This window comes from Symsagittifera roscoffensis, chromosome 6 (genome assembly GCF_963678635.1).
Source record: "Symsagittifera roscoffensis chromosome 6, txSymRosc1.1, whole genome shotgun sequence".
In the NCBI taxonomy this organism is placed as follows: Eukaryota; Metazoa; Xenacoelomorpha; order Acoela; family Convolutidae; genus Symsagittifera; species Symsagittifera roscoffensis.
Window position 1 is genome coordinate 16,023,629 of NC_087067.1, and position 23,982 is coordinate 16,047,610.

A 23,982-nucleotide genomic window follows, 5' to 3' on the forward strand; every position below is an offset into this window, starting at 1 on the left:
TTTAGTGTTGTTATAGAATACAGTATAGTAATGATACATCGTTGATTGTAAAATTCTTTTTTTTTTTGCATTTTTCAAGGATACTCTAGAAAATAGTGTAGCCGTTAGCTATAGTAAAATATTTTCATACAATATAGTATAACTGTTGATTTTTTTACGACTGAGGTTAAATGCAATGCTACTACTAACTGTTATCCGACTAAAAAACTAAATTATTACACAATTTTCTACCGGAAATTTTTTGGAAGGAGAATGAGAATTTGCTGTATTTTTAGCATCATAGTCTTCAAAAAACGGAGAATGAAGTCCTTTCCATACATGGAAGATAAAGTAAAAAGAAAAAAAAAGAAGATTGAACCGTTGCATTTTGAACCGTAGTTACATACAAGAATCGGTTCGATAATCATTGCCATGATTGACAAAAATCGAGATCGTCTAATTGCACAAATGTTTAAAGATAAAGAAAATCATGTAGTAGTTTTGTACATTGACTTATTGCAAAAGACTTTACATGATTTTGTTTATATTTACGACTTAACTTTATTGTCCTTGTTTGATGTAAAAATGGTTTTCCCTGACTGAAATTTTTGAAAGAGAGCTTTAAGTCCCATATCTTTCTCTGTAAATGTCAAGTTATGAAATTTGAAGGAATTAATCTAGTAACACATCTGGTCAGTCTAATGTGCAGGGTTTTATTTCCAAAATCAGCCTGTAGTGTCAGGTGTAAGACTCGAGAATCGGTTACAATCTCAAATTATGACCGGTAATTTTAACTCTTAAAATAAATCGTTGCCTATACAACCCATTAAAACTCCATTGTTTTTGGTAGAAAATATCATTTTTTCATTTAACTGTTTATTGAAGCGAACGCTCTCGTTATCAACAAATGTAGCCCCCAATCCAATATGTGATGTGTCTGTTTTCAGTCTTGATTTTATTTTGTTTTCAGATTGATTGTTTTCTGTAGCATTTAACTTTTGATTTTTTAGCTCTTCAAATGCTCTCGTGTGTGAGTCATTTCAATCGTAAAGAGATTTTGTGTTCAGTTACTGACAGAGTGGTGTGCAGAAGGTTTGGAATTGTAGTTTTATTTTCATGTAGTAGATTAATCTAATAAAAAAATGAACGCAATTCAGATATTTTTTGAATTTTGGTTAATTTGTATCGAATCGCAATTTTCCGATGGTTTTACGAATTTATCACAATATTTAATTATCAACGTTCTGCAAATTTTAGAAAAAATCCGCATATACCCCAGTTGACCGCAAAAATCTATTTTTCGATGAATTTCACGATTTTGATAACAATGTAATTATGTAGCTCATGCGATCCTTTGAATATAACTAAAAAGTCGTCTTCGTCGGAAATGGTAGAAAAAATATCTTTTGCAAGTGAATCCATGGCCCATTGGAGTTTGCAATGCTCTTTATGATTTTTGTTTGACGACTGTGGCGCCACTTTATTGATTAATTTGTTATAATGGCAATTGATATATTTTTTAAAAGCCTGATCGTTTCGATTCTTAACCTATTTTTCTGGAATTTTCATTTTTTTAAGCACAAAAACGCTCTGAAATAATCTTCCTGTTTTGGACTTATTTGAGTATGAAGCCATCTTGTTCAATTCCTTGTAATTCTGTTTTTACGCAATCGAAAAATCGTAAAGGCTTTCATCTACCTTCGGTTTGGTTTAGCCTAAGCGGTGTAGGGTGAGCAGTTTTTCTGTCCACCGAAGTTTTTCCGATTCTGGTGAATACTTTTTTAAAACCTCGGTAAAACTATCAACTTGCCCTTGTTTGTACATTTGACTAACATGGTTCTGGATGTGTCACGTTATTGACTGGTGGGAAGCATTGTCTCTGCACAATATCAATTCCCCACTTCGGTAATTTTGTAATTTTGATAGAATGTTTCTTTGTGACCGGAAGAAAATTAAAATAGAGTTTATTCAATTGTCCATGCGTTGGATCGAACTTTGACAACGTTTTTTTTCATTCTGGTTTGAAGCCGCAAAATAAAGCACTCGTTCTCCTATCTACAGAAATTTTCACCAATATTGGGTTCCTCAGATTTAAATCGTGAGAATCACCTTTTGTTAAAAAAAGACTGGTCTGGCTGAAACCACTGAAACGCTCGTGCTTACAACTACACTGTCGCCAATTAGATTACCAACCTGCCTCTTCGTTTCTAGGTCGTTTTCGATTTCGTCGTAAAAATTACTAGTGTTAAGGATGGAATTGTCGCGTCACTAATTCTCTCCTCTGACCATACCTTTATTACACCAGAGAAAGATTTTCTTACTCTTCGGTCAGTGGTTCCGATGGGAGATCTGGACAACTCTGATTTTGTACGTTTTTGTTTCACACTATTTAGAGCCAGGTTTCTTTATTTGCGCTTTCACAACCTTCAAAAATGTTCCCTGTATTTATAAACGTTGCATGTAACCCCCTTTTTTTGAAAAATTTTTAGGTGACCGTTGATAAAGGCATCATCACTCCTAATACAAGAATTGAACTTTTTTAGGTTCAGACTTGGTTCTCTTCTTACAGAAAAATGTTTTGTACAGTTTCCCATTGCTGTTTGATTGGGGGCATGTTACTAAGGTTGAAAAAATTCCATTTGTCTATGATTGCCTGATTCAAAGCGTTCATTGGATTAAGTGTTTCTGATAACAGTATGCGATGGAGGTTGCAATTTTTTATGTTGAAATTGAAAACGTGGCGTAGCATTCAAATCTTGTCCAGTTTTCCTATGACACTTGATTTCGCGTCTGAAGTTGATCCCTAGAGTTACTCATAAGATTCCCAATCTTTTTGCTTGCAGCTTTTTCAAATATATCCTTCGAAGGTAGTGACGCCCAGTGTTTTTCTACGAAAATCTTTTTTTTTTGCTTTCGACTCCATGGCCGAGGGACGTATAGATTCAATTTTTTTGTCTGCCCCATATCTTCTCATAGCTTCGAACTTTTGTTTATCCAAAGCAGTTTTTTTTCTGCGATTTCATAAACTCGCATAAAATTTCTACTTCTGGCCTCTCAAGTTTACTTTTCCAGTTCGATTTTGAAATCTCGAGGTCATTCTAAACTTGAAATTTCTGTTTCCGCCATCAATTTTTTTTCCATCCACAAAGGTCATACACATAAAAAAAATGAAAAATATTCAATTTAGAAAAAAAATCAACCGATGTATTTTAAACCAGAGTTGCATACAAGTATTGTTTAGATAGTTGTAGCCATGAATGACAAAAGTCGAGAACGCCTAGTAGCACTAGTGTTTGAAGATAATGGAATTCATCGATTAGTAGATTAGAATATACAGAAGGTAGCTATTTAATCACACTAGGGTTAATCAATGTTTTCTTTTCGATTTCCTGACTGGAGTCACATATGAAGTTTTGATTTAGTGCAAAATGATAGAATTTTCTTTTGATATAACAAGTTCCACAGTATCCTGCTCATTCTTATTCAATAAAATTATTTTTTTTGGTTTAATTCGTGGGTGTTATAGAATATAGTATAGTAATGATACATCGTTGATTGTAAAATTGTTTTTTTTTGTATTGTTCAAGGATACTCTAGAAATTAGTGTAGCCGTTAGCTATAGTAAAATATTTTCCTACAATATAGTTTAACTGTTGATTTGATACGACTGAGGTTGAATGCAACTCTTTTACTATTTGTTATCCGACTAAGAACTAAATTATTACACAATTTTCTACTGGAATTTTCTTTGAAAGGAGAATGAGAAAATGCTGCTTTTGTAGCATCATAGTCTTCAAAACAACGTAGAGTAAAGTCCTTTCCATACAAGGAAGATAAAGTAAAAAAAAAGGTTTTCCGATTCTGGTGAATACTTTTTTAAAACCTCGATAAAACTATCGACTTGCCCTTGTTTGTACATTTGACAAACATGGTTCTGGATGTGTCACGTTATTGACCGGTGGGAAGCATTGTCTCTGCACAATATCAATTCCCCACTTCGGTATTTTTGTAATTTTGATAGAATGTTTCTTTGTGACCGGAAGAAAATTAAAATAGAGTTTATTCAATCATCCATCCGTTGGATCGAACTTTGACAACGGTGTTTTCATTTTGGTTTGAAGCCAAAAAATAAACCGCTCGTTCTCCTATCTACAGAAATTTTCATCAATACTGGGTTCCTCAGATTTAAATCGTGAGAATCATCTCTTGTTAAAAAAAAAGACTGGGCTGGCTGAAACCACTGAAACGCTCGTGCTTACAACTACACTGTCGCCAATTAGATTACCAACCTGCCTCTTCGTTTCTAGGTCGTTTTCGATTTCGTCGTAAAAATTTCTAGTGTTATGGACGGAATTGTCGCGTCATTAATTCTCTCCTCTCACCATACCTTTATTGAACCAGAGAAAGAGTTTCTTCCTCTTCGGTCAGTGGTTCCGATGGGAGATCTGGACAACTTTGACTTTGTACGTTTTTTTTTCACACTATTTACCAGGTTTCTTTATTTGCGCTTTCACAACTTCAAAAATGTTCCCTTTTTTTATAAACGTTGCATGTAACCCCCTTCTTTTGAAAAATTTTTAGGTGACCGTTGATAAAGGCATCATCACTCCTAATACAAGAATTGGACTTTTTTAGGTTCAGACTTGGTTCTCTTCTTACAGAAAAATGTTTTGTACAGTTTCCCATTGCTGTTTGATTGGGGCATGTTACTAAGGTTGAAAAACCCCATTGTTCTATGATTGCCTGATTCAAAGCGTTCATTGGATAAGGTGTTTCTGATAACAGTATGCGATGGAGGTTGCAATTTTTTATGTTGAAATTGAAAACGTGGCGTAGCATTCAAATCTTGTCTAGTTTTCCTATGACACTTGATTTCGCCAAGTCTGAAGTTGATCCCTAGAGCTGTTCATAAGATTCCCAATCTTTTTGCTTGCAGCTTTTTTAAATATATCCTTCGAAGGTAGTGACGCCCAGTGTTTTTCTACGAAATTTTTTTTTTTGCTTTCTATAAAATTTCTACTTCTGGCCTCTCAAGTTTTCTTTTCCAGTTCGATTATGAAATCTCGAGGTCCTTCTAAACTTGGAATTTCTGTTTCCGCCATCAATTTTTTTTCCACAAAGGTCATACACATCAAAAAAAATGAAAAATGTTCAATTTAGAAAAAAAATCAACCGATGTATTTTGAACCAGAGTTGCATACAAGTATTGTTTAGATAGTTGTAGCCATGAATGACAAAAGTCGAGAACGCCTAGTAGCACTAGTATTTGAAGATAATGGAATTCATCGATTAGTAGATTAGAGTATACAGAAGGTAGCTATTTAATCACACTAGGGTTAATCAATGTTTTCTTTTCGATTTCCTGACTGGAGTCACATATGAAGTTTTGATTTAGTGCAAAAATGATAGAGTTTTCTTTTGATTCAAAAAGTTCCACAGTATCTTGCTCATTCTTATTCATTAAAATTACTTTTTTTGATTTAATTCATGGGTGTTATAGAATATAGTATAGTAATGATACATCGTTGATTGTAAAATTGTTTTTTTTTCGTATTGTTCAAGGATACTCTAGAAAATAGTGTAGCCGTTAGCTATAGTAAAATATTTTCATACAATATAGTTTAACTGTTGATTTTTTACGACTGAGGTTGAATACAACTCTTTTACTAATTGTTATCCGACTAAGAAACTAAATTATTACACAATTTTCTAATGGAATTTTCTTTTAAAGGAGAATGAGAAGTTGCTGTTTTTGTAGCATCATAGTCTTCAAAAAAACGTAGAATAAAGTCCTTTCCATACATGGAAGATAAAGTAAAAAAAAAGAAGATTGAACCGTTGCATTTTGAACCGTAGTTACATCCAAGAATCGGTTACTTAATCGTTGACATGAATGACAAAAATCGAGATCGTCTAGTTGCACAAGTGTTTGAAGACAAAGAAAATCATGTAGTAGGAGATAAGACTATACAGAAGGTAGCTATTTAATCACCTGAAGATTAGATTATTCAATGTTTACTGTTCAAATTGCTGACTGGAGTCACTTATGAAGTTTTCGACTGGAGTTACTTAATGTTTTGATTTAGAGTGAAATCAGACGGGAGTTATAATGAGAGGAAAAGGACCATGTTAGCTTTTTATGTAAAGGCGTGGCCACCAGGTATTTTTTGCCGGCCCCTTCATTTCAAATGATCTCGGATGAATTTCATGAAGTAAGGTAGTGTGATCAAGGGATCAAGAGCGGCAGCGACCACAAGCTTGTTGTCGTTAATGACTACTCCATCTTTGATGATTCACTCACGTTGAAAGGTTTTGATGCATGCTCCGGGTTTCTCCAATTGTTGTCCGTTTCTATCATGTTCGACTTTTTCCAGGGCAAGGTCGTCATCCGTGATTATTTTTAATTAATTTTTTTTGAAAAATTATCAATTCATGGAATTGTAAAGGAAGGTTACTTCAGGTCTCTTCTATAATTGTTTAACAAATTTTGATATAATTGGGACTTTTTTCATCCCGGGAAATTTCTTTTAAGGCCCTATTTTTTAGAGCTGATAGCATTTTTTTCTGAATTAGAACTTGATTGAACGGGTAGATGTACACTTTCATCGATTTGACACACCTATTGATATGTTTAATGTAACAAAGAATGAACGCAATTCAGATATTTTTTGAGTTTCGGTTATTTTGTATCGAATCGCAATTTCCGACCTATGGTTTTACGATTTTATCACAATAATTAATTATCAAAGTTCCGCAAATTTTCGAAAAAATCCGCATATACCCATTTGACCGCAAAAATCTATTTTTCGATGAAATTCACGATTTTCATAACAATGTAATTATGTAGCTCATGCGATCCTTTGAATATAACTAAAAAGTCGTCTTTGTAGGAAATGGTAGAAAAAATAACTTTTGCAAGTGAATCCATGGCCCATTGGAGTTTGCAATGCTCTTTATGATTATTGTTTGACAACTGTGGAGCAATTTTATTAATTATTTGTTATAATGGCAATTGATATATTTTTTAAAAGCTTGATCGTTTTGATTCTTAGGCTAATTTTCTGGAATTGTCTTTTTTATATATAAGGTGTTTCTGACAACAGTATGCGATGGAGGTTGCATTTTTTTTCATGTTGAAATTGAAAACGTGGCCTAGCATTCAAATCCTGTCCAGTGTTCCTATGACACTTGATTTCGCCAAGTCTGAAGTTGATCCCTAGAGCTGCTCATAAGATTCCCGATCTTTTTGCTTGCAGCTTTTTTAAATATACCTTTCGAAGGTAGTGACGCCCAGTGTTTTTCTACGAAATTTTTTTTTTTGCTTTCTATAAAATTTCTACTTCTGGCCTCTCAAGTTTTCTTTTCCAGTTCGATTATGAAATCTCGAGGTCCTTCTAAACTTGGAATTTCTGTTTCCGCCATCAATAATTTTTCAAAATGTCGATGTTTGAAAAATCATTAGAAATAATCGCTAAATGGATTTGATCAATCCAGTTTATCCATTGAATGAATGGTTCTACAAGTTGGTTTGGCCAAAACGCGAGAACTCCCTGAAAGTTCAGATTAGTAGGCTGGTGCATAAAAAAAGTGTTCAAATATCCTTCGTTTACCAAAACTGAAAATCTTGAATTAAGAGAACAAAAAAAGAATGGAATGATAAAAAAGGTTTCTTTTCTTTTCAACTATGCAAACGCACTATGCATTCTACTTCGAACAGACAAAAACATGAAAGGTATCTAATTGCAAGGTGAAGGTCAAAATCAAATAATTTAAAACGCTATTCTCAACATCCGTCTAAATTGAAAAAATGCTAATGTGTGGTTTCTAGTTAAACAAAATATCCTAAATTTTTTGTTCTCTTTATTTTTTACAGTAGTTTATTGGTACAAAAAATAATCGGAAGACTTCTTATTAAACATAATTTGTAATAATTCCTTCTAACATTATAGAAATTTTTTGAAATGAGTATTAAAGTTTTGAACCCCAACATCCAACCGTGATTTTATGGCATTTGGTTGAAACGTTCCGATCCAAGACCCTGCTGGAGACTTTTTAAATGATTCATGGGTGCTGGTTGTTTTATATTTTTGTCTTACTGAACAAATTCTATGAAAACTCAAGTCTGCTACCTTAGCCGACATTTTTTTTACTAACAGCGATCTTTTTGACCCAAAGGCACCTGAAGCTGATACGCAAAATGAGTGATGCATAATTTTGTTTAGCAAGTTTTTGCCAATTTTAGAAAAGAAGTTCATTTATAATTTTCAAGTTCAGTCCAAATTAGACGCAAAAAAAAATTTTACGGTATCTTAAGATTTTGCTTAAATTTTATCTGTGAAATTAGCGTTTCTTTATTTATCATGTCCCGGATTCTCTATAGCCGAAAAAATTAATGACAGAACTATAACAAAAAAACATGTCACTTCTCTCAGCCTGCTATCTACTTGCTAATCTTTTCTGCTAATTGGTCATTTTTGGCTGCCTTTGGTACTGACGTAAAAAAGCTCGCTCATTCTATGTTTTTTATCCGTGAATCAGTAAATCAATTTACTCGTCCCTCTCTCCAACAACACCTGTTTCTTCGCCTCTTCCTGTCCCGAAGGAAACTTTTTTCAATAATATCGGTTTAAAAATTTGTTGGCCGAATCAAATGAGAGAATCTGATTTTCCTCAATCACTCTTTACAACTTCCATGTGATCTACTTACTATCAAATTGCTTTAGTTCCATTTTGACTGCAGACAATCCGATACAGAAAACTTCGAAGCAACAAAAGTCTAGTATAATTAAACAAATTTTTTTACTCCGATTTTTCATGTATTTGACAAGCGCGACCCGCTAGCGAACTTTGAAATACAACAAAGAAACGGGCATTTTCTACCACATACAAAACTACCTCTTGAGAGTGCTGCACAAAGGGGTGTGTCGACATCAGCACAAAGACCCTATCACTGGATCAATTGGTTCCCCTTCTACGTCGGTTTTGCCACTAGAGACCCTGAGGTAACTGAGTGACAGATCAGACGAGACGACCCACTTTTTTTTTACAAAAGTATAATTACGTTTTTGAATATCGTTTCGATAGTTCAGTAGAGAAAGAGAGAGAGAGAGAGAGAGAGAGAGAGAGAGGAGAGAGAGAGAGTGAGAGGAGAGTGGAAAGAGAGAGAGAGAGAGAGAGAGAGAGAGAGAGTGAGAGAGAGAGAGAGAGTGTGTGAGAGAGAGGGCAAAGTCAGACGCACACTTAGCATTTGATTGAAGTTTGATTAAGTTTTAATCCTAAAATGTAGTGTGGTGTTTTTTAAAAAATCCAATCTGCAATATATTGTTTCTGTGTTGTTTAACTTTAAAATTATTCATCGTAGGTCAAAAATTGATGCCAAAAATTTATTTTTAAGCTTGTGTGGCGATTATGAGTTACCATCAATACTAGAGTTCTGATAATGAGTTCTTGCATCCGATCAATCATGTAGAAACTCTTTTGTTTTTTGTTTTAAAAAAGAAAATGCAAAACGACTATTCAACCATTTAGCAGTATATTTTATGAAGATGTTTTATTTCCCTTTTCACCTCAATTTTTCACCCAAACGTTAATCCTAACTGTCTTCAAATGTTTCAATCAAAAGTTGGCACTTGTTTCGAGCACAATAGTACTCACAACAGTTCCGGTTTGGTAACAAAAGGATGCCGTAGGTGACTAATTTCATCAGACTGTCGCCAAAAGAACGCTACCGATATGACGTTGCATGTTTCTGTTTCGGTGGCCAACGACTACCTCTGAATTTTTTTCTTTTTTATAGCCTTAGTGCAGAGAGTTTTTGTTTGGATAATTTTCCATCCAGGGACAAAAAAAAATATTCTTTTTGTAGAAAGATATTTATCACTAGTAAAAGTTTATCACTCTCTCGATAAACTTTACTTTCTTCGTTTTAAACACGAAAGATGATGATTCTGAAAATGTTCTTGACGCTTGAAAGATCCAGAATGCTAGAAGTCTTCCTAAGTTTTTATCTTAACTTTTTTAATGCAATGTTGTCATTGTAATAATTTTCTGGTAATTATATTTTTATTAAGTGGAGTTTTTGTTGCAACAAATTATAATCCATTTAAACACAATTCGAACTGAAGAGGAAGTCGTAATAGGTTACTTTTAAATGACTCCTTCAGCGATGAACAAAAAAACGATGGCTCTTTGTGAGTTCTCGAGTTTGCTATCTTCGTAGATTCGTAGTTAGGCTCCTCTGGCTGCATTGAGCATATTTTTATTTACAGTATTCAAAGGAGACGACTCTCATGCTGGAGGGACCGAATTCTGGAAAATTTTCAACCAATCAAAATCGCCAAGTTTCCTATTGGCTAAATGTTTTTCTCACAGAATCGAAATCAATATTAACAGAAACTGTTAATATAATAAAAAAAATAGATGCAGATATAAAAGTTGCAGATATAATAAAATTAGTATTTTGTTTTCCAATTTTTGTAAGTCCATTTGAAATTTGTTCCAATCCGCCTACGATCTGGCATTTTTTTCATTCATCTGCTAATTATCTAAGTGGGCAATATTAACTCTAAATGCCTGGATTTATTTGGTTACCGTGAGATTTTGCAATTTCCTTGAGATTTTTGAATTTTCAATTGTGATTGGGTGAAAATAGGCCAAATTAATTTTCAAGCATTTGGTCCCTCCAGCAAGAGGGACCCCGCCGTATTCAAAAACATTTTTTAAAAACTGGTCCGCTGTTTGGAACGCATCGAATTTTTGTTTTGAAACGCATTGGACCTGATCTGCCTTACAAATGCATGAACAGCGCGGAGGGTTGTCATATCATGAGTATGTTCTTTTTAAAAGTTTTTGTTGTTCGTTTAGCAGAATGAAGAAAAAATTTGCTCGAAAATTTAATATCGTAGAAACAGCCGGTTTCATTTGCTTTTTAAAAAAATTGCAAGTACCAGCAAACAAGTTAATGGGCAATTGTTCTATGCCGCTAAAAAAAACTATGGAACTCATAGTTGGCGTTTTGACGTGCGGAACTGTTCTATGCTGCTAGAGAGGTGATTTCGGCATAATTATCCACTGAAACCTTCATTTCAGATTGAAAAAAAAAACATTTTTTTACTTCGTCACTTTTTCATTAAAGCAAAAGCTGTGCAGAGTTTGACAAAAACAATAACTGCTATAATTATGCTATGCATCAGAAGTACGATTCGATAGTGCTGGTGCTTTCGTTTCCCTTTCAAATTTTCCGTTTAATTTTTATCAATTTAGCTTGAGTATTCTGGAAGCACAAAATTGTGTTTGAATCTACTGGAAATTATTTGAAGTACCCGCTTTGACAATAATTGGATTGCAATCGATTTAACACAGACAATTTAGCAAAAACAAACAAAGAAAGATTGAATTGCATCGAAATAAAATCGATTTAGTTTGATACAAAAATGTAGCTTAAGAAACAATTTCAATCAACTATAAATTGATTTGAATCGGCTTTTGTCCATTTTTTGTAGACTTATTATGAACAGATTTTAAACAAAATATATTCAGATTTTCTCGGTTATCAAAGAATAGAGAAAATTAGAAATAAAATTATACGGTATGCTTTTCATTTGACTTTCGTGTTGATGATGTTTGGCCCGAAAAAACTCTGAGTATAACTTATTCGTGAAGGTTCCACAACAAAAATGAAATGCTGTGAATTGAAATTTTCAGTTACATGTCTTTGGCCCAACATAATTGCGCAGGGAACGCTGATAAAGAAAATGACATTTGGAAAACTTTTGCATAATTTATTTTCATACCACGGGAGCCCTTAGATTTGCAAGCTTCAAAAGGTTAAAAAATTGCTATCTTTACCTCAGATAGAGATTTTAATTGATTTTACTGCCTAGATGAATTTTATTAAGATTAAGCCCATTCTGAATCAGTTTACGTATATAAATGGGCTGTCGTAAATCGATTTTCATCACTATAAGAACTTCTTTAAAAAATCGATTTTAATCGTATTCAACCTCAAGTTAGTCAATGCGAGTTTTCTAAGACTATATCTGCTCACAATTAGATGGAAGATTGGACTTGAAACTTGGGCTTTTAATTGTTAGATTAAATTTTGTGCAGATATCTAAGTAAGAAAAGAATGACTCCATTCTTTCAGACTAAAGATCAAAAATCCTGACTGAAGATTAAATTTTTTAACTGTCAAAATTTTCTCAAATTGCCGATAAAAATAGGAGATAAGGCACCTCATTTTTCAAAATGAATATCGTGCAAATTCAAAAATGTACGCTTATAATGACTGAATTTGCTAATAACTTATTTGTCTCGACTAAATTTCGTATAACTTCAAAGCACAAGGTTTGCTAAAAAACCTCCAAGCCGGAATACTACCTTTTCAACTGTCGTTAATAAGTTTTTAAAATAATTCAACGCAGTTTTTCTGCAGGTACAGACTGTCTTGAAGCAAAAAATGTCATCATGTTTTTTGAACTTTTCAACTCCTATTTATATGTTTTTTTTTGTTTTTCATATACAAAAAGAAGGACCTACAACGATACTCTCTGAAAAAATAACAGCTCAACCGATGCATAGCTGATAGACTTCTGAACATGGTCTGTTTTTGTGATACTGGTGCTTTTTTTTTAAAAATTGCCTAAAAACAATGATATTGTGACTTCATTTTGCAATGCTTGTCTCACAAAATGGTTTTAAATTGTCTCAAAATTTTTTCCAAGCCTAAGATGCCAATATCGGCAGACGTTCTGAAATAAAACAAGACAGCTCCTTTCCAGGCGACACTTTGAATGTTGCAACTGCCTATGGGGTAGTGCCCACTTAGAAAAAAAATTCAAAAAAAAACAAAAAATTATTTTTTGTTTGAAATTTTTCCCCCATATCTTTCTTACGAGGCCAAACTGTGCACTGGATAGGAGCACAATTTTGTGTCTGTATGTTCCTATGTTCTATATAAAGTACAAAATGAGGGATGTTGCAGAGTCCTGAACACAAAAAAGAAACCCTCAAGTCATATTGGAATGTTTCTATGACAGAATAAATCTCCGCTTACGCTTTAATACCACGAATTATATCGTGTGCTAATTGTCTCATTTTTTTTTAAACTTTGAGCTCAGTACAATAATACTTTTTAAAAAATTTAAGACCTTCTGTAATAGATGCTCGTTAAAAAGTTGAAATTTGTCAGGAGAAAACACCCACCCCGAGCACAAACATTCAGTTTTTTCTCCGAAAGTTGGAACAAAAATACATAATCGAGGATGGACGAAAAAACTGTTTCAGGCAAACAATTCAGCTTAAAAAAAACTGCAATTAAAAGGGCAACTTGCTGTCATACAACGAAACTGGGGGTCTTCTCGCTGTATTAATTCTTGTCAATATCTTTTTCATGTTGGTCTTTTTTTCCAATATTTTTCCTCCTTTTTTGCTATATAAGAATGTGCGATGCAGGAAAGGAATCAAAAAAATCTATAGATGAAGAGCAACTGGTTTAAATTGCTTCGGTGACTCTGAACAATAGATTTTTTCACGCTGGATTTACACGTTCAATTCTTTTCAGCAGGACTTAGCATGACACCACAAAATGTACTTTTCAGGTACCAATTTTGACCATCCCGAATTTTATTAAGCTCATTTTGTAGTCATAATTTTGTGACCTTATGGTCATTAGCTAAAAAGAGATGACGCGGACACGAGAGGTGAGTCATGACACAAATAAAAACTATTTGAATTTTTTTAGTTCTAAATTTTTCATATAGTTTTCAAAAAAATAGGTCTGCTCAGGGGCGGATTCAGGGGGGGGGGGGGGGGGGTGGGGGAGCGAACGTTCTCCCCCCCCCTCCCCTCAGGGATTCGACCCCCTGCCGACCCAAAGGGTCCCCCCTTTGATACTTCTTCAGAAATCCATTTTTGGCCGACCAACCCTAAAATTTTTCTAAAGGCGCCTTTGGCGCCAATATATACTAACTTTGAGGGGGAGCGCGCGCCAAAAAAAAACGCAATTTTTTAGTCAATATTTTTCAAAAAGTGCCCAAAAACGGTTTTTTTTACTGTTTTTTCAAAAATTTGCATGCGGCGCAGAAAATTTAGCCAAAATAGGGGCAAAACAGTGCTTTGGGAGAGCTCGAAAAATCAATTTAGTCAACCTAAAAAAAAAGGTCGTCAAAATTTTGGAAAATTTTTTGAAAATCCGCCCCCCCCCCCTCGAGAAAATCCGAGATCCGCCCCTGGGTCTGCTAAACCTCATTTCAAATTACGGTTAAAATGTTAAGAAAGTTATCGCAGTTCAACAACTAGAGTTTTCCAAAGAAAAATTTTGTATATTAAAAAAATACGTATTACTACACTGCACTGCGTCTTTCGAATAGGTTATTGTGATTTTCATTGCGCATACGCTAGAGGCAAGCTTTTTAAAGATAAGTTTTTAAAATGGTTCAATTTATTCTGATAGCTAGAAGTGCTTCGAAAAATTTTAAAATCGTCAGGCAATTAATTCAAAACGATGGAAGTGTAAAACATTACCAATAGACACAGAAGCGTGCCGAGCGGGGGGACCCCCCTCAATTCTGGTTTGCAAGTTTTTATAAAGAATCCCCCCTTTGGTATATTTTACGAGATCCGATTTCTCTGGCCAACATCAAAAAATTTTTAAAAGCGCCTTCGTTGCCAATAAAAGCTTGAGGGGAGAGCGCTCGCTGAAAAAAACGCAATTTATTAGTGAAATATTTTCAAATGTGCCCAAAAAACCACCCCCGCCCTAGCAAAGTTTTCTGCGCACGCCACTGAACAGACAGTATGCAAAACGTCAATAAACTCAAGAAAAACGACAAAAAATGACTGATTTCCTAGCACATTTTAAGGAAAAAATAACATGGCCTTCATATTGAAGTAATTTATTATAAGTATTTTTACCTACTCAATTTGAGACCGATTTTTAAAATTAGGAAACATATCATCACAACCTAACTGTGCGTCTGCATATAGTTTAATTAGATATTTAAAAACTTCGAGTAGTGCACTAATGAACAATTTAAACACAACGGACGTTCTTACTCCAACTGCAATTGATCTGAACTACCCTCTCTGAAATTCTCAACTGTTGATTTGAGGCACTTTAATTTTCATTCCGAGTCTAACATCTCCAGTTTTTACCAAGTGTATAAGAAGTTTTTAAATGCATGAACATTTTCTCTTTGAATGCAAGATGAAATTTTTGAACGAAAATAGTGAAAATTTGTATTTTCAGACCCAAAAAAACTGGTACTTTCAGAGAGGGTAGTTTAGCTCATTTAATGTCGCTCGATGTAAAAGTTTGATAAAATTCTGCGAAAGCGTTGTCCAAAAATGTCCGTCAAGTTAGGCATTGTAGAGTGTAAAAACAAACAATTTAAATTGGCGCTTATTTTGCCCAGTAGTTTACTTCGATCGCAAAAAAGGAGATGTTTCAGGCAATCTTTTTGAAAAAAAAACACTTTGAATTGGTTTTAATTGGTTCTCAAAAGATATTTTTAAAGCAGCTTATTCAAGAAACAAAATCACGAATTTTTTTTGATATTTTGAAAGTGTAGATAGTTAAGCCATAAGCTCAACCAGTTCGACATCTTCAAATAACAGGCCCTCTAGTTGAGCTTAAAGTAGGATCATCAACTCGAGTCGGACTAAACTTAAAGTCGAACGTAAAGTCGAAACATACTGTCAATTACAGAGCTGAAACTTGGAGTTGAGGTAGTCGAAAATTATAGAAGGACACAAAGTCGAAAAATGCAGTCAAATTCAGCCTCGAAACATAAAATTAAACTCAAACTCAAACTCGAAAATTGGTCGAACTCAAAGAGTGGAAATACTGTCAAATCGATTCGTGTGAAAAATAAATTTAACAATAAAGTTTTCTTGGAAAAATTTGAAGCTTTCGTCGGCTTGTTTTATTGAAAAATTTGCTTGGACAACCCAGTCATTGCAACGACTAAAATTTTGAACTGAATGATAAGACAAACATCATAAATCATTCGAGAATTTTTTCTGTAAATGGTGGTAAATTTGTATTCAAATTTGCCGTCTTTGAAACGCTACAGACTGTCTTCAAGCAAAAAAAGGTCATCTTACTATTGTAAATGTTAAACACCTGTTCACGTATTATTTTTTTTCCTAAACTACCACTTTATGATTTCAACAAACAAGTGAACGAATTTCTTGTTCTTGATTGTACCTTTTCTCTGCAACAAATTATAGGTAGGATTGAAGTGTTTACACATGCTTGATGAAACTAATTGCATAGGAAAGCTTTGGACAGGTTGGACGGGTCAAAATTGGAAAAATCTAGTTATGGCAAGTTAAAACAGCCTGTATGTCATAACTAGTTGCAGATGTGTTCTTGTTCTGGAAACGATGGAAAAAAAACTCAAGGAATTTGAGTTCATGAAGCCTATGGAAGACTTATTTATTTGTGAAGATGATGAGCTTGACTTACTGTTTATGCCGCGAAAAAACGACAGACAAAAATTTTGAAAGAAATACTTGACCCGTCGTCGAAAAACGGCTCTAAAATCATGAGTCATTTTGCGGCGATGATTGAAATAACCAAAAAAAAAGAACTGTTCCGGCAAATATTTCTGACAAAATAACTTTTCGATCTCTCCGCAAGATTCTCATTAGCTGTTATGCTTTCTCTAAGTTTTGCTCAATTTTCTGGTATACACTTCTAAGACCGCTCCTTCCGTGTACGTCTTTTGAACCGTTCCTTGCGAAAAAAATTCCAGTACGATCTAAAATAAAATAGGTCTCAAAACATTGAACAAAAATGGGGGAAAAAACGTTTTTCAAAATAAGCATAATGCTGGTGGCAATTTTAGTGACCTTGAGATCCTAAATGACTCAGATGATAGATTGATGTTGGTTTATTCGATTTTTAACTCTGTGTTTTACGATCAAAGCCTAAAAATGGCTCTCGACCTCAAATGAGCTATTATAGCTTAATTAGCCTCGTTTAGACTCCTTGACTAAATATAAAGCTACCATAAAAGTTTTCACGGTCAAGAAAATCGCTGAGTCAATTTTTAGACAAATGTGTAAATGAAAGTTTATTCAGTCCTAAGATTAAATCAAGTCTCAAAAGTTTTTGGGTTTTTATGCTTAAAATTTGTCTCGAAAATTTACAATAAACATTGTACCCTATACAAAATTTTAAACTTGTTGTTCATAGAATGTTCAGAAAATTTAGCGTAGCGCAAATTTCAGATAAATACATGTAGTAAACCGTATGTTTGAGCTAGCTTTGATCAATTATTATTCCGATTGGCATGCGAACTAAGGAAGCCACTGGACCTGTAAGCATATTTGATTGCCTTATTGTTCCGACTTTCGATACGAAAGTAACGGAAAATTTGTGCTCGGGGTGGGTTTTTTCTTCAGACAAATTTCGACTTTTAACTAACCATTTTTGACGGAATTTTTTAAGGTGTTGTTGTCTTGAGCTTAAATTTGAAAAGATATTTCAGCTGTGATCATTTTTTGTAAGGTTATGAAGGTTTAAAATTTGCTATTTTAGCCATTTTGACCAATTTGGGACAATTAACGCGCGATATAATTCGCGCTATTAACGCGTAAGCGGAGATTTAATCCGTCTTATAAATCGTTCCAAATTGGTTGAACGAAGCTTATTTGCCATAAGTGATTTGTTACAGGGAACGAATTCTATCCTTTTGTACTTTATATGGCGTGTGGGGCGATGATTTTAATAAAAAATTTCAAATTTTAGAGAAAAAAAAATTTTCATTTTATTTTGTTTCATTTAATTTTTTAAATGTTATTACTGCTCCATAAACCTTAAAAGGCAGTCGGAACATTCAGGGCTTCGCCCTGATACCAGCAGTCTTGCAGTCTTGTTGTTACGGCTTTCGATACGAAAGTAACGGAATATTTGTGCTCGGGGTGGGTTTTTTTTCTTCAGACAAATTTCGACTTTTAACTAGCCATTTTTGACGGAATTTTTTATATCATTCAAAAGGTATTTTTGTCCTGAGCTTAAATTTGAAAAGATATTTCACCTGTGATCATTTTTGGTAAAATTATGAAGGTTTCAAGATTTCCATTTTAGCCATTTTGACCAATTTGGGACAATTAACGCGCGATATAATTCGCGCTATTAACGCGTAAGCGGAGATTTAATCCGTCTTATAAATCGTTCCAAATTGGTTGAACGAAGCTTATTTGCCATAAGTGATTTGTTACAGGGAACGAATTCTATCCTTTTGTACTTTATATGGCGTGTGGGGCGATGATTTTAATAAAAAATTTCAAATTTTAGAGAAAAAAAAATTTTCATTTTATTTTGTTTCATTTAATTTTTTAAATGTTATTACTGCTCCATAAACCTTAAAAGGCAGTCGGAACATTCAGGGCTTCGCCCTGATACCAGCAGTCTTGCAGTCTTGTTGTTACGGCTTTCGATACGAAAGTAACGGAATATTTGTGCTCGGGGTGGGTTTTTTTTCTTCAGACAAATTTCGACTTTTAACTAGCCATTTTTGACGGATTTTTTTTATATCATTCAAAAAGTATTGCTGTCCTGAGCTTAATATAGAAAAGATATTTTCGTAAAGTTATGAGAGTTTAAAATTTGCCATTTTGGCCATTTTGACCAATTTGGGACAATTAACGCGCGATATAATTCGCGCTATTAATGCATGAGCGGAGATTGAATCTGTCTAATAAATCTTTCAAAATTAGTTGAAGGAGGTTATTTGCCATAATTGATTTGTTACAAGGAACGAAATTTTTATATGGCGTGTGGGGGGATGATTTTCATAAAAAACTTCAAATTTTAGAAAAAAAAATTCATTTTATTTTATTTCATTTAATTTCTTTATGTTTCTACTGCTGCTCCATAAACTTTAAAAGGCAGTCGGAACATTCAGTGCTTCGCTTTGATGCGAGCAGTTTTGTATAACTTTTAAAAACCACTCGTTACATCATAAAAACCATGAAGCTAATTAGAGACTGGGAAGTTATAGGAAAAAAAGTTAGTTAGAGAAAATTTTGCTTAAAGTAAATAAACTTTTGTTTTATTCTTTTCAGCTCGAAACTTTGAATAAAGTTACAAAAGAAATGATTGAAACCCTGTCAAACGTGCGGAATCGAAAATCGGAAAAAGAGACAAATATAATAAACAGCTCCGAAACTCTGAGGACACTGGGTGTTAAGCTGTCTCGCATTTCGAATGACCTCACCACTGAAATATATGGATCTACTAAGAACAAGCAACTGCAGCGGAGAGCAACAGTAAGATTTTTTTTGCTTTCTTTAAAATTTTTTTTAGCTTTCCAGTACGAAAAGCGATAAAAACGAGTTCAAGTTAAATTTTTTACGATTACAGAAAAAAAAATGGAAAAAAAAACATCTTTACTTATATTAAACTATGACATATTTTTGTGCTAAATCGCAAATGAATTTCAGAGAGAACGTTTGTAGCCAATGCACTCGAATTTGAGCAGCGCAGTTGAGCTTCTGAAGTTGGAGAAGCTATTAAATTAAGTAAACGGCCGAAAAAAAGAAGACCCGCACTGGAGTTTTATGAATCATAATCGATTATAATAAGTCTTCAGTCTCAACAAAAATCAAAAATAATTGACTATAATTCAAAAAATGATTAAAAATTTTTACGCCGCATCATAAAAACCATTTTCATCAATTGTAATCGACTGTAATGGATTATCAAATTTTCTTTCTAAAATTTATCTGAATTTTTCAAACATAGTGCAATGTTTGTAAAAATTACAGTTACTTTTGACTTAATTTACGTTTATTTAGAAGAAAAAAACGAAAATCCTTTCTTTGATTGAGAAAAATTTTATCTTGTTTTCAATTTTTCCCTTAACCTACTTTTCGTATAATTTTTGTTTAGTTTCCCAAGTTACCGAGTTAGGACCGATGTGGTTAACTCATAGAGTAATTTCGGATAGGGTACACCGTCTGCTCGTCACGCTATCTTATTTTCGGCCGGATAGATTCGTGCAACTTCTTAGTCTAATACCGATCCTAATCTTACTCTTATATTATCTAGTCTCAGGTTCTTTAACTAGTCTCTGCTAATACTGGTTTATTGCGGCTGCTGAAGTTCTCTTGGAGAGGCAACTAATTTCTAAGTTAAATTCAAATCTCTCTGGTGCTGAAATTACAAGTAATTTCAGCACTTACAAATAAGTGGGTTGTTAGTTAGATGGATCATGATTGGTTAATATTAAATACTTTACAGTGGTAAAATATCTAATTTATCCAATCATAAAATATAGTTTAGATCAGGTTCCACCCATCCGGGTTTTACAGAGTTTTTTAGAATTGTCTTTCTGCAATTCAAAGGATGGATGATGGACGTTGGTATTTGGCGAACATCATATTCTTATCCGGTTTCTCTTGTTAGAGAAGTTCCAGGACGCTGGAATGATGGATATCAATCGTTGTGTTTTTTCGTGACAACGATTGTGTTTCCCAACGAAATCAATCTGATTTCAGAATGGTTTGCTATGACGGGTTTTTCTGTTTTATGTAGAGAACTTCTTTTGTGTTCGACGTCGTCTGGGAATGGCGTGGAGATTGTGCGTGGAGGGGATGCCTTGTTACTCGGATCTGTACGTATACTTGAACATCGAGGTGGTCATTGGTCTAGTTCAATGAAGTCCTTTTCAGCGAAGTCAAGTCGTACTCTAAATCCTTTGAGTTGTGATTGTGGACGTCATATTGGTTGTGGTTGGCCATTCTTTTTCGAGTTTAGTGGGGTCATTTTGTCTTTGGATGTTCGTCTTTGTTGTTGTATTCTGATCTATATACTGCAAGGTATAATTTTTATTCGTTCAGTTTTTTAATTATTATTTTAGTTAGTTGTTTTCATAAAAGCATTTTGTTTTAGTTCGGTTATTTTGAAGAGTTACTCACCCTTGAGTACCTCTTATTAAAAATAGAAGTGTGGTCACAAAGCGTGTATGTAGCGCGGTGGGTTAGGCCGGCTATAGAGCATGCTCAGGACGTCCTCTCTGGTGGGTTAGGCCAGGAGTGGGAGTATGATTTCGTGCGGTTTCTGTGAGAGGTCCTGTTATGTGATAACGTTTTATGTCGGGTTTGTGGTGGTTTTTCTTATGTTTCGTTGGTTGTGTCCTTTTTTCAAAAATCAAATTGTTTTTGGTATGGGTTTGTCTTTCGACTTTTTTGTGTTTTATTATTTCTTTCTTAGACTTTATAATAGTCTTCAAAAGATCAAATTATCCAGTTTTAAACTGGGTTAATCCGGTTTGGGTACCGTTGGTTTTCTTTTCTTAGTCATGCTGTTATTCTATGATTTGTGGTGTTTAGTAAGCTGCGTTGGTTAGTTTTGCTTAGTATATAATTCCTTTCCAACCGGGTTAAAGGAAAGTTTGAAACTTGTTATCGTGTGTTAGAGTTATTGAGTGTGAAAACTTGAAACTGAATTTCATTATTTAAACAATTCTTCGTGGGCGAGCTGTGCGAGTTTGGATAGAATTCTTGTGCGAGTGAATGAAAATATCAAAAGGTTAGTACTGCATTTTCGTTTTATTAATTTACTACATAGAATTTTAATTTTACTGCTAGTTTTTGGGAAAAATTAAATTACAAATTTTCATTTTTTTTGAAATTTACTGCTTTTGGGGAAACAATTTATAAGTCAATTTACTACATTTGGTATAAATTTGATCAGTTTATCTTGTGGAAAATATTAGTGAAGTGAAGAATCTAACAAGTTTATTTTTTATTTTGCTTTTTTGTTTCTTCAGATGATCCTGGTATGAAGGCTAAAGATTTAAATGAAACATGAGTAAAGAATGGTTAGTATTTATTTTAAATTTATTAGTGAAATATATATGTAAATTATACTTACTTGTTAGTCGTCGGGGAAAAAATCGTGGGGGGAGATGTCGTGTATTATGTCGGAGTTTGTTAGTAATTTTGCTAGTATGCGAATGATGTTTTTAGTTTGAAGCTGTGGCCAAAGCAATTGAAGTGCTTTAATAGTTTTTAGTTCTTCAGTGCCAACTGCAAACTCATAAGGTGTGTTTTGAATGAGATTATATAATTTGTGATTGTATTTAGTGTTGTGGATGATTTCTAATATTGGGATTTCTATAGGTTGGATAAATTCATGTGGGATAAGGAAGGGTCTGGATTCTTCTGCGTTAAAGGTCTTCGTGATGGGACAAAATATATAAATTTGGGTTATGGGATCATAATTGCGGAGGATACCGTGAAGGTTAGTATCCAGGTTAGAAAAAATGGTGAAGTGTATTTAGAGTTAAGAAACTGAAAACGGTGGTGTGGTTGTCTTGATGGAGTGTGTAGATCAAAATGATTTTGTATGAAGCGATAATATGTATATGTGTGGGTTTGTTTAGTGCGTTACATAATGTCGTTTGAGCAGTGCAAATCGCGTTCATGTGGTGCAAGGAAGTCGAAGGTTAGTGAAAATAATTGAAATTTTTCTTTAAAACTTTCGTAAGCTTGCATGTCGGTTAGTGCTTCAGAAATGATGTGATCAAATTTTCGATCAAATATATTGAGTGTAAATACATATGGTGTTTTGATGAAGAATTTTTCTGTTAGTTGTGGGTTAGCGAAGCGATCATCATTTAAAAATTGGTCTTGGTTAGTTCGGATGATGTTATGATCGTAATATTCTAGCGTAAATTCGTTAGCGCGGGGTGCAGTGAATGTTTTTAGTGATTTTTTATATCCTATATAAGTAAATTGTCTATGTGTTAGTGGTGTGGTGAGTCGATATAGCATATCTTGATTTCTTTCTATATCGTTATGAGTATTAGATAATGGTAGGCAAAGGGGATTAGTAAAATGATAATATGGTGTCCAATGAAGTGTAGGCATTAAAACATGTTCATCTACAAAACTACGTGTGTCGTTAGTGTCATGAGGGGTGTTTAAGGTATATTGTGGAAAAGAAGGTAAGGTGATTGCTAGAAAATCTTTCGTGTTAGTGTGATGTGGATGATTAATATATTCACGGCTGTTCCTGGTTTGGTTGGGAATGGATGGTTTGTGAATTTTCTTTTAAAAGTGCGATAAGCTCTCTTAGTGATATTTGATGATTCGGTGGAAGTGGATGATTGTGCTAATGATGCAGAATAAGCTGAAGAGGGTGTAGGGGTAGGTGGGTTTGAGGATTCTATTGTGGAAGAAATCTGATTCATAGTGGGGGTGTTAAGTTGTAATGGTTGTTGTTGTAGGGTGATAAAATTATCTAGTTCTTGGGAGATTTGGGGAATATCTGGAGAATTGGATGATCGGTCTGAATGAAATGAAGAGTAGGTTGGGGGTGACTTGTGAAGCATAAGAGGGTGTAGAAATGGATGGGAGTGGGTTATTTGGTGGGATTGGTTGAAAAGGAGGTTTTGAAAAAATTGAGGGGTTGGTTTGAAAATTATTGGATGGAGATGGTTCAGAGTCTGCAAATGCATCAGGGGTTTCAATATTAGGGTTATTGATTTGTGAAATGGAGTATAAAACTGAAATATTTGAATTAGTGTCTGAATTCATGCCTGATGTTATATTACTAGTTGGGAAATCGGGTGGCGGGAAAGCAAAAAGTGGAATTATTGTAATTGGAGTGTTGAGGTTGGTTGGATGGGAATTTGAGCAGTGTAGGGATCCAAGTTGTCGGCTCATTGTGGGCTAAAAAAATTATTATTTAGAGACTGAAAAGCGGTGGTATGGGGTTGTTCGATAATTTGTTTATATGTATTTTCATCTTGTGAATGATGTGTCATTATATGTTGTATGGGACTTTGCGATATGTTTGGTCTAAAATTTGGATTATGTGTTATTGCTAAATTTCGAAAATTTCGTGGGACTAGAGATAATGGATGGTTATGTGGTAGGGGTGGTAACTGTGGTGCTGTAGGCGTTACCTCTATATTATTATGTTCTTCGTCGTACGTGTTCTGTCTTGTCGCTATTTTTGAATTGTATTCTTTTATTTGTGCGTCT

At 34.1% G+C, this 23,982-nt stretch overlaps 3 protein-coding genes across 5 annotated transcripts in view; 2 read left to right on the plus strand and 1 right to left on the minus strand.

The window, feature by feature from the left end:
• LOC134847913 (bifunctional arginine demethylase and lysyl-hydroxylase JMJD6-B-like) overlaps positions 1 to 23,982 on the plus strand; it is a 500,322-nt gene that overhangs the window by 114,347 nt on the left and 361,993 nt on the right. The gene's annotated exons all lie outside the window — the stretch shown is intronic.
• Positions 1 to 23,982, minus strand: part of LOC134847915 (uncharacterized) — a 336,559-nt gene that overhangs the window by 61,977 nt on the left and 250,600 nt on the right. The gene's annotated exons all lie outside the window — the stretch shown is intronic.
• LOC134848449 (uncharacterized) overlaps positions 1,034 to 23,982 on the plus strand; it is a 41,609-nt gene continuing 18,660 nt past the window's right edge. The window contains exons 1-2 of one of the 3 annotated variants that reach the window (XM_063865913.1): positions 1,034 to 1,071; positions 19,054 to 19,257. In XM_063865913.1, coding sequence (XP_063721983.1) covers positions 19,084 to 19,257 — 174 coding nt within the window. In that variant the 5' untranslated portion in view covers positions 1,034 to 1,071; positions 19,054 to 19,083. Of the gene's footprint in view, positions 1,072 to 13,460; positions 13,680 to 19,053; positions 19,258 to 23,982 lie in introns of those variants that run through there. The other 2 variants (XM_063865912.1, XM_063865911.1) reach the window with 2 other exon arrangements.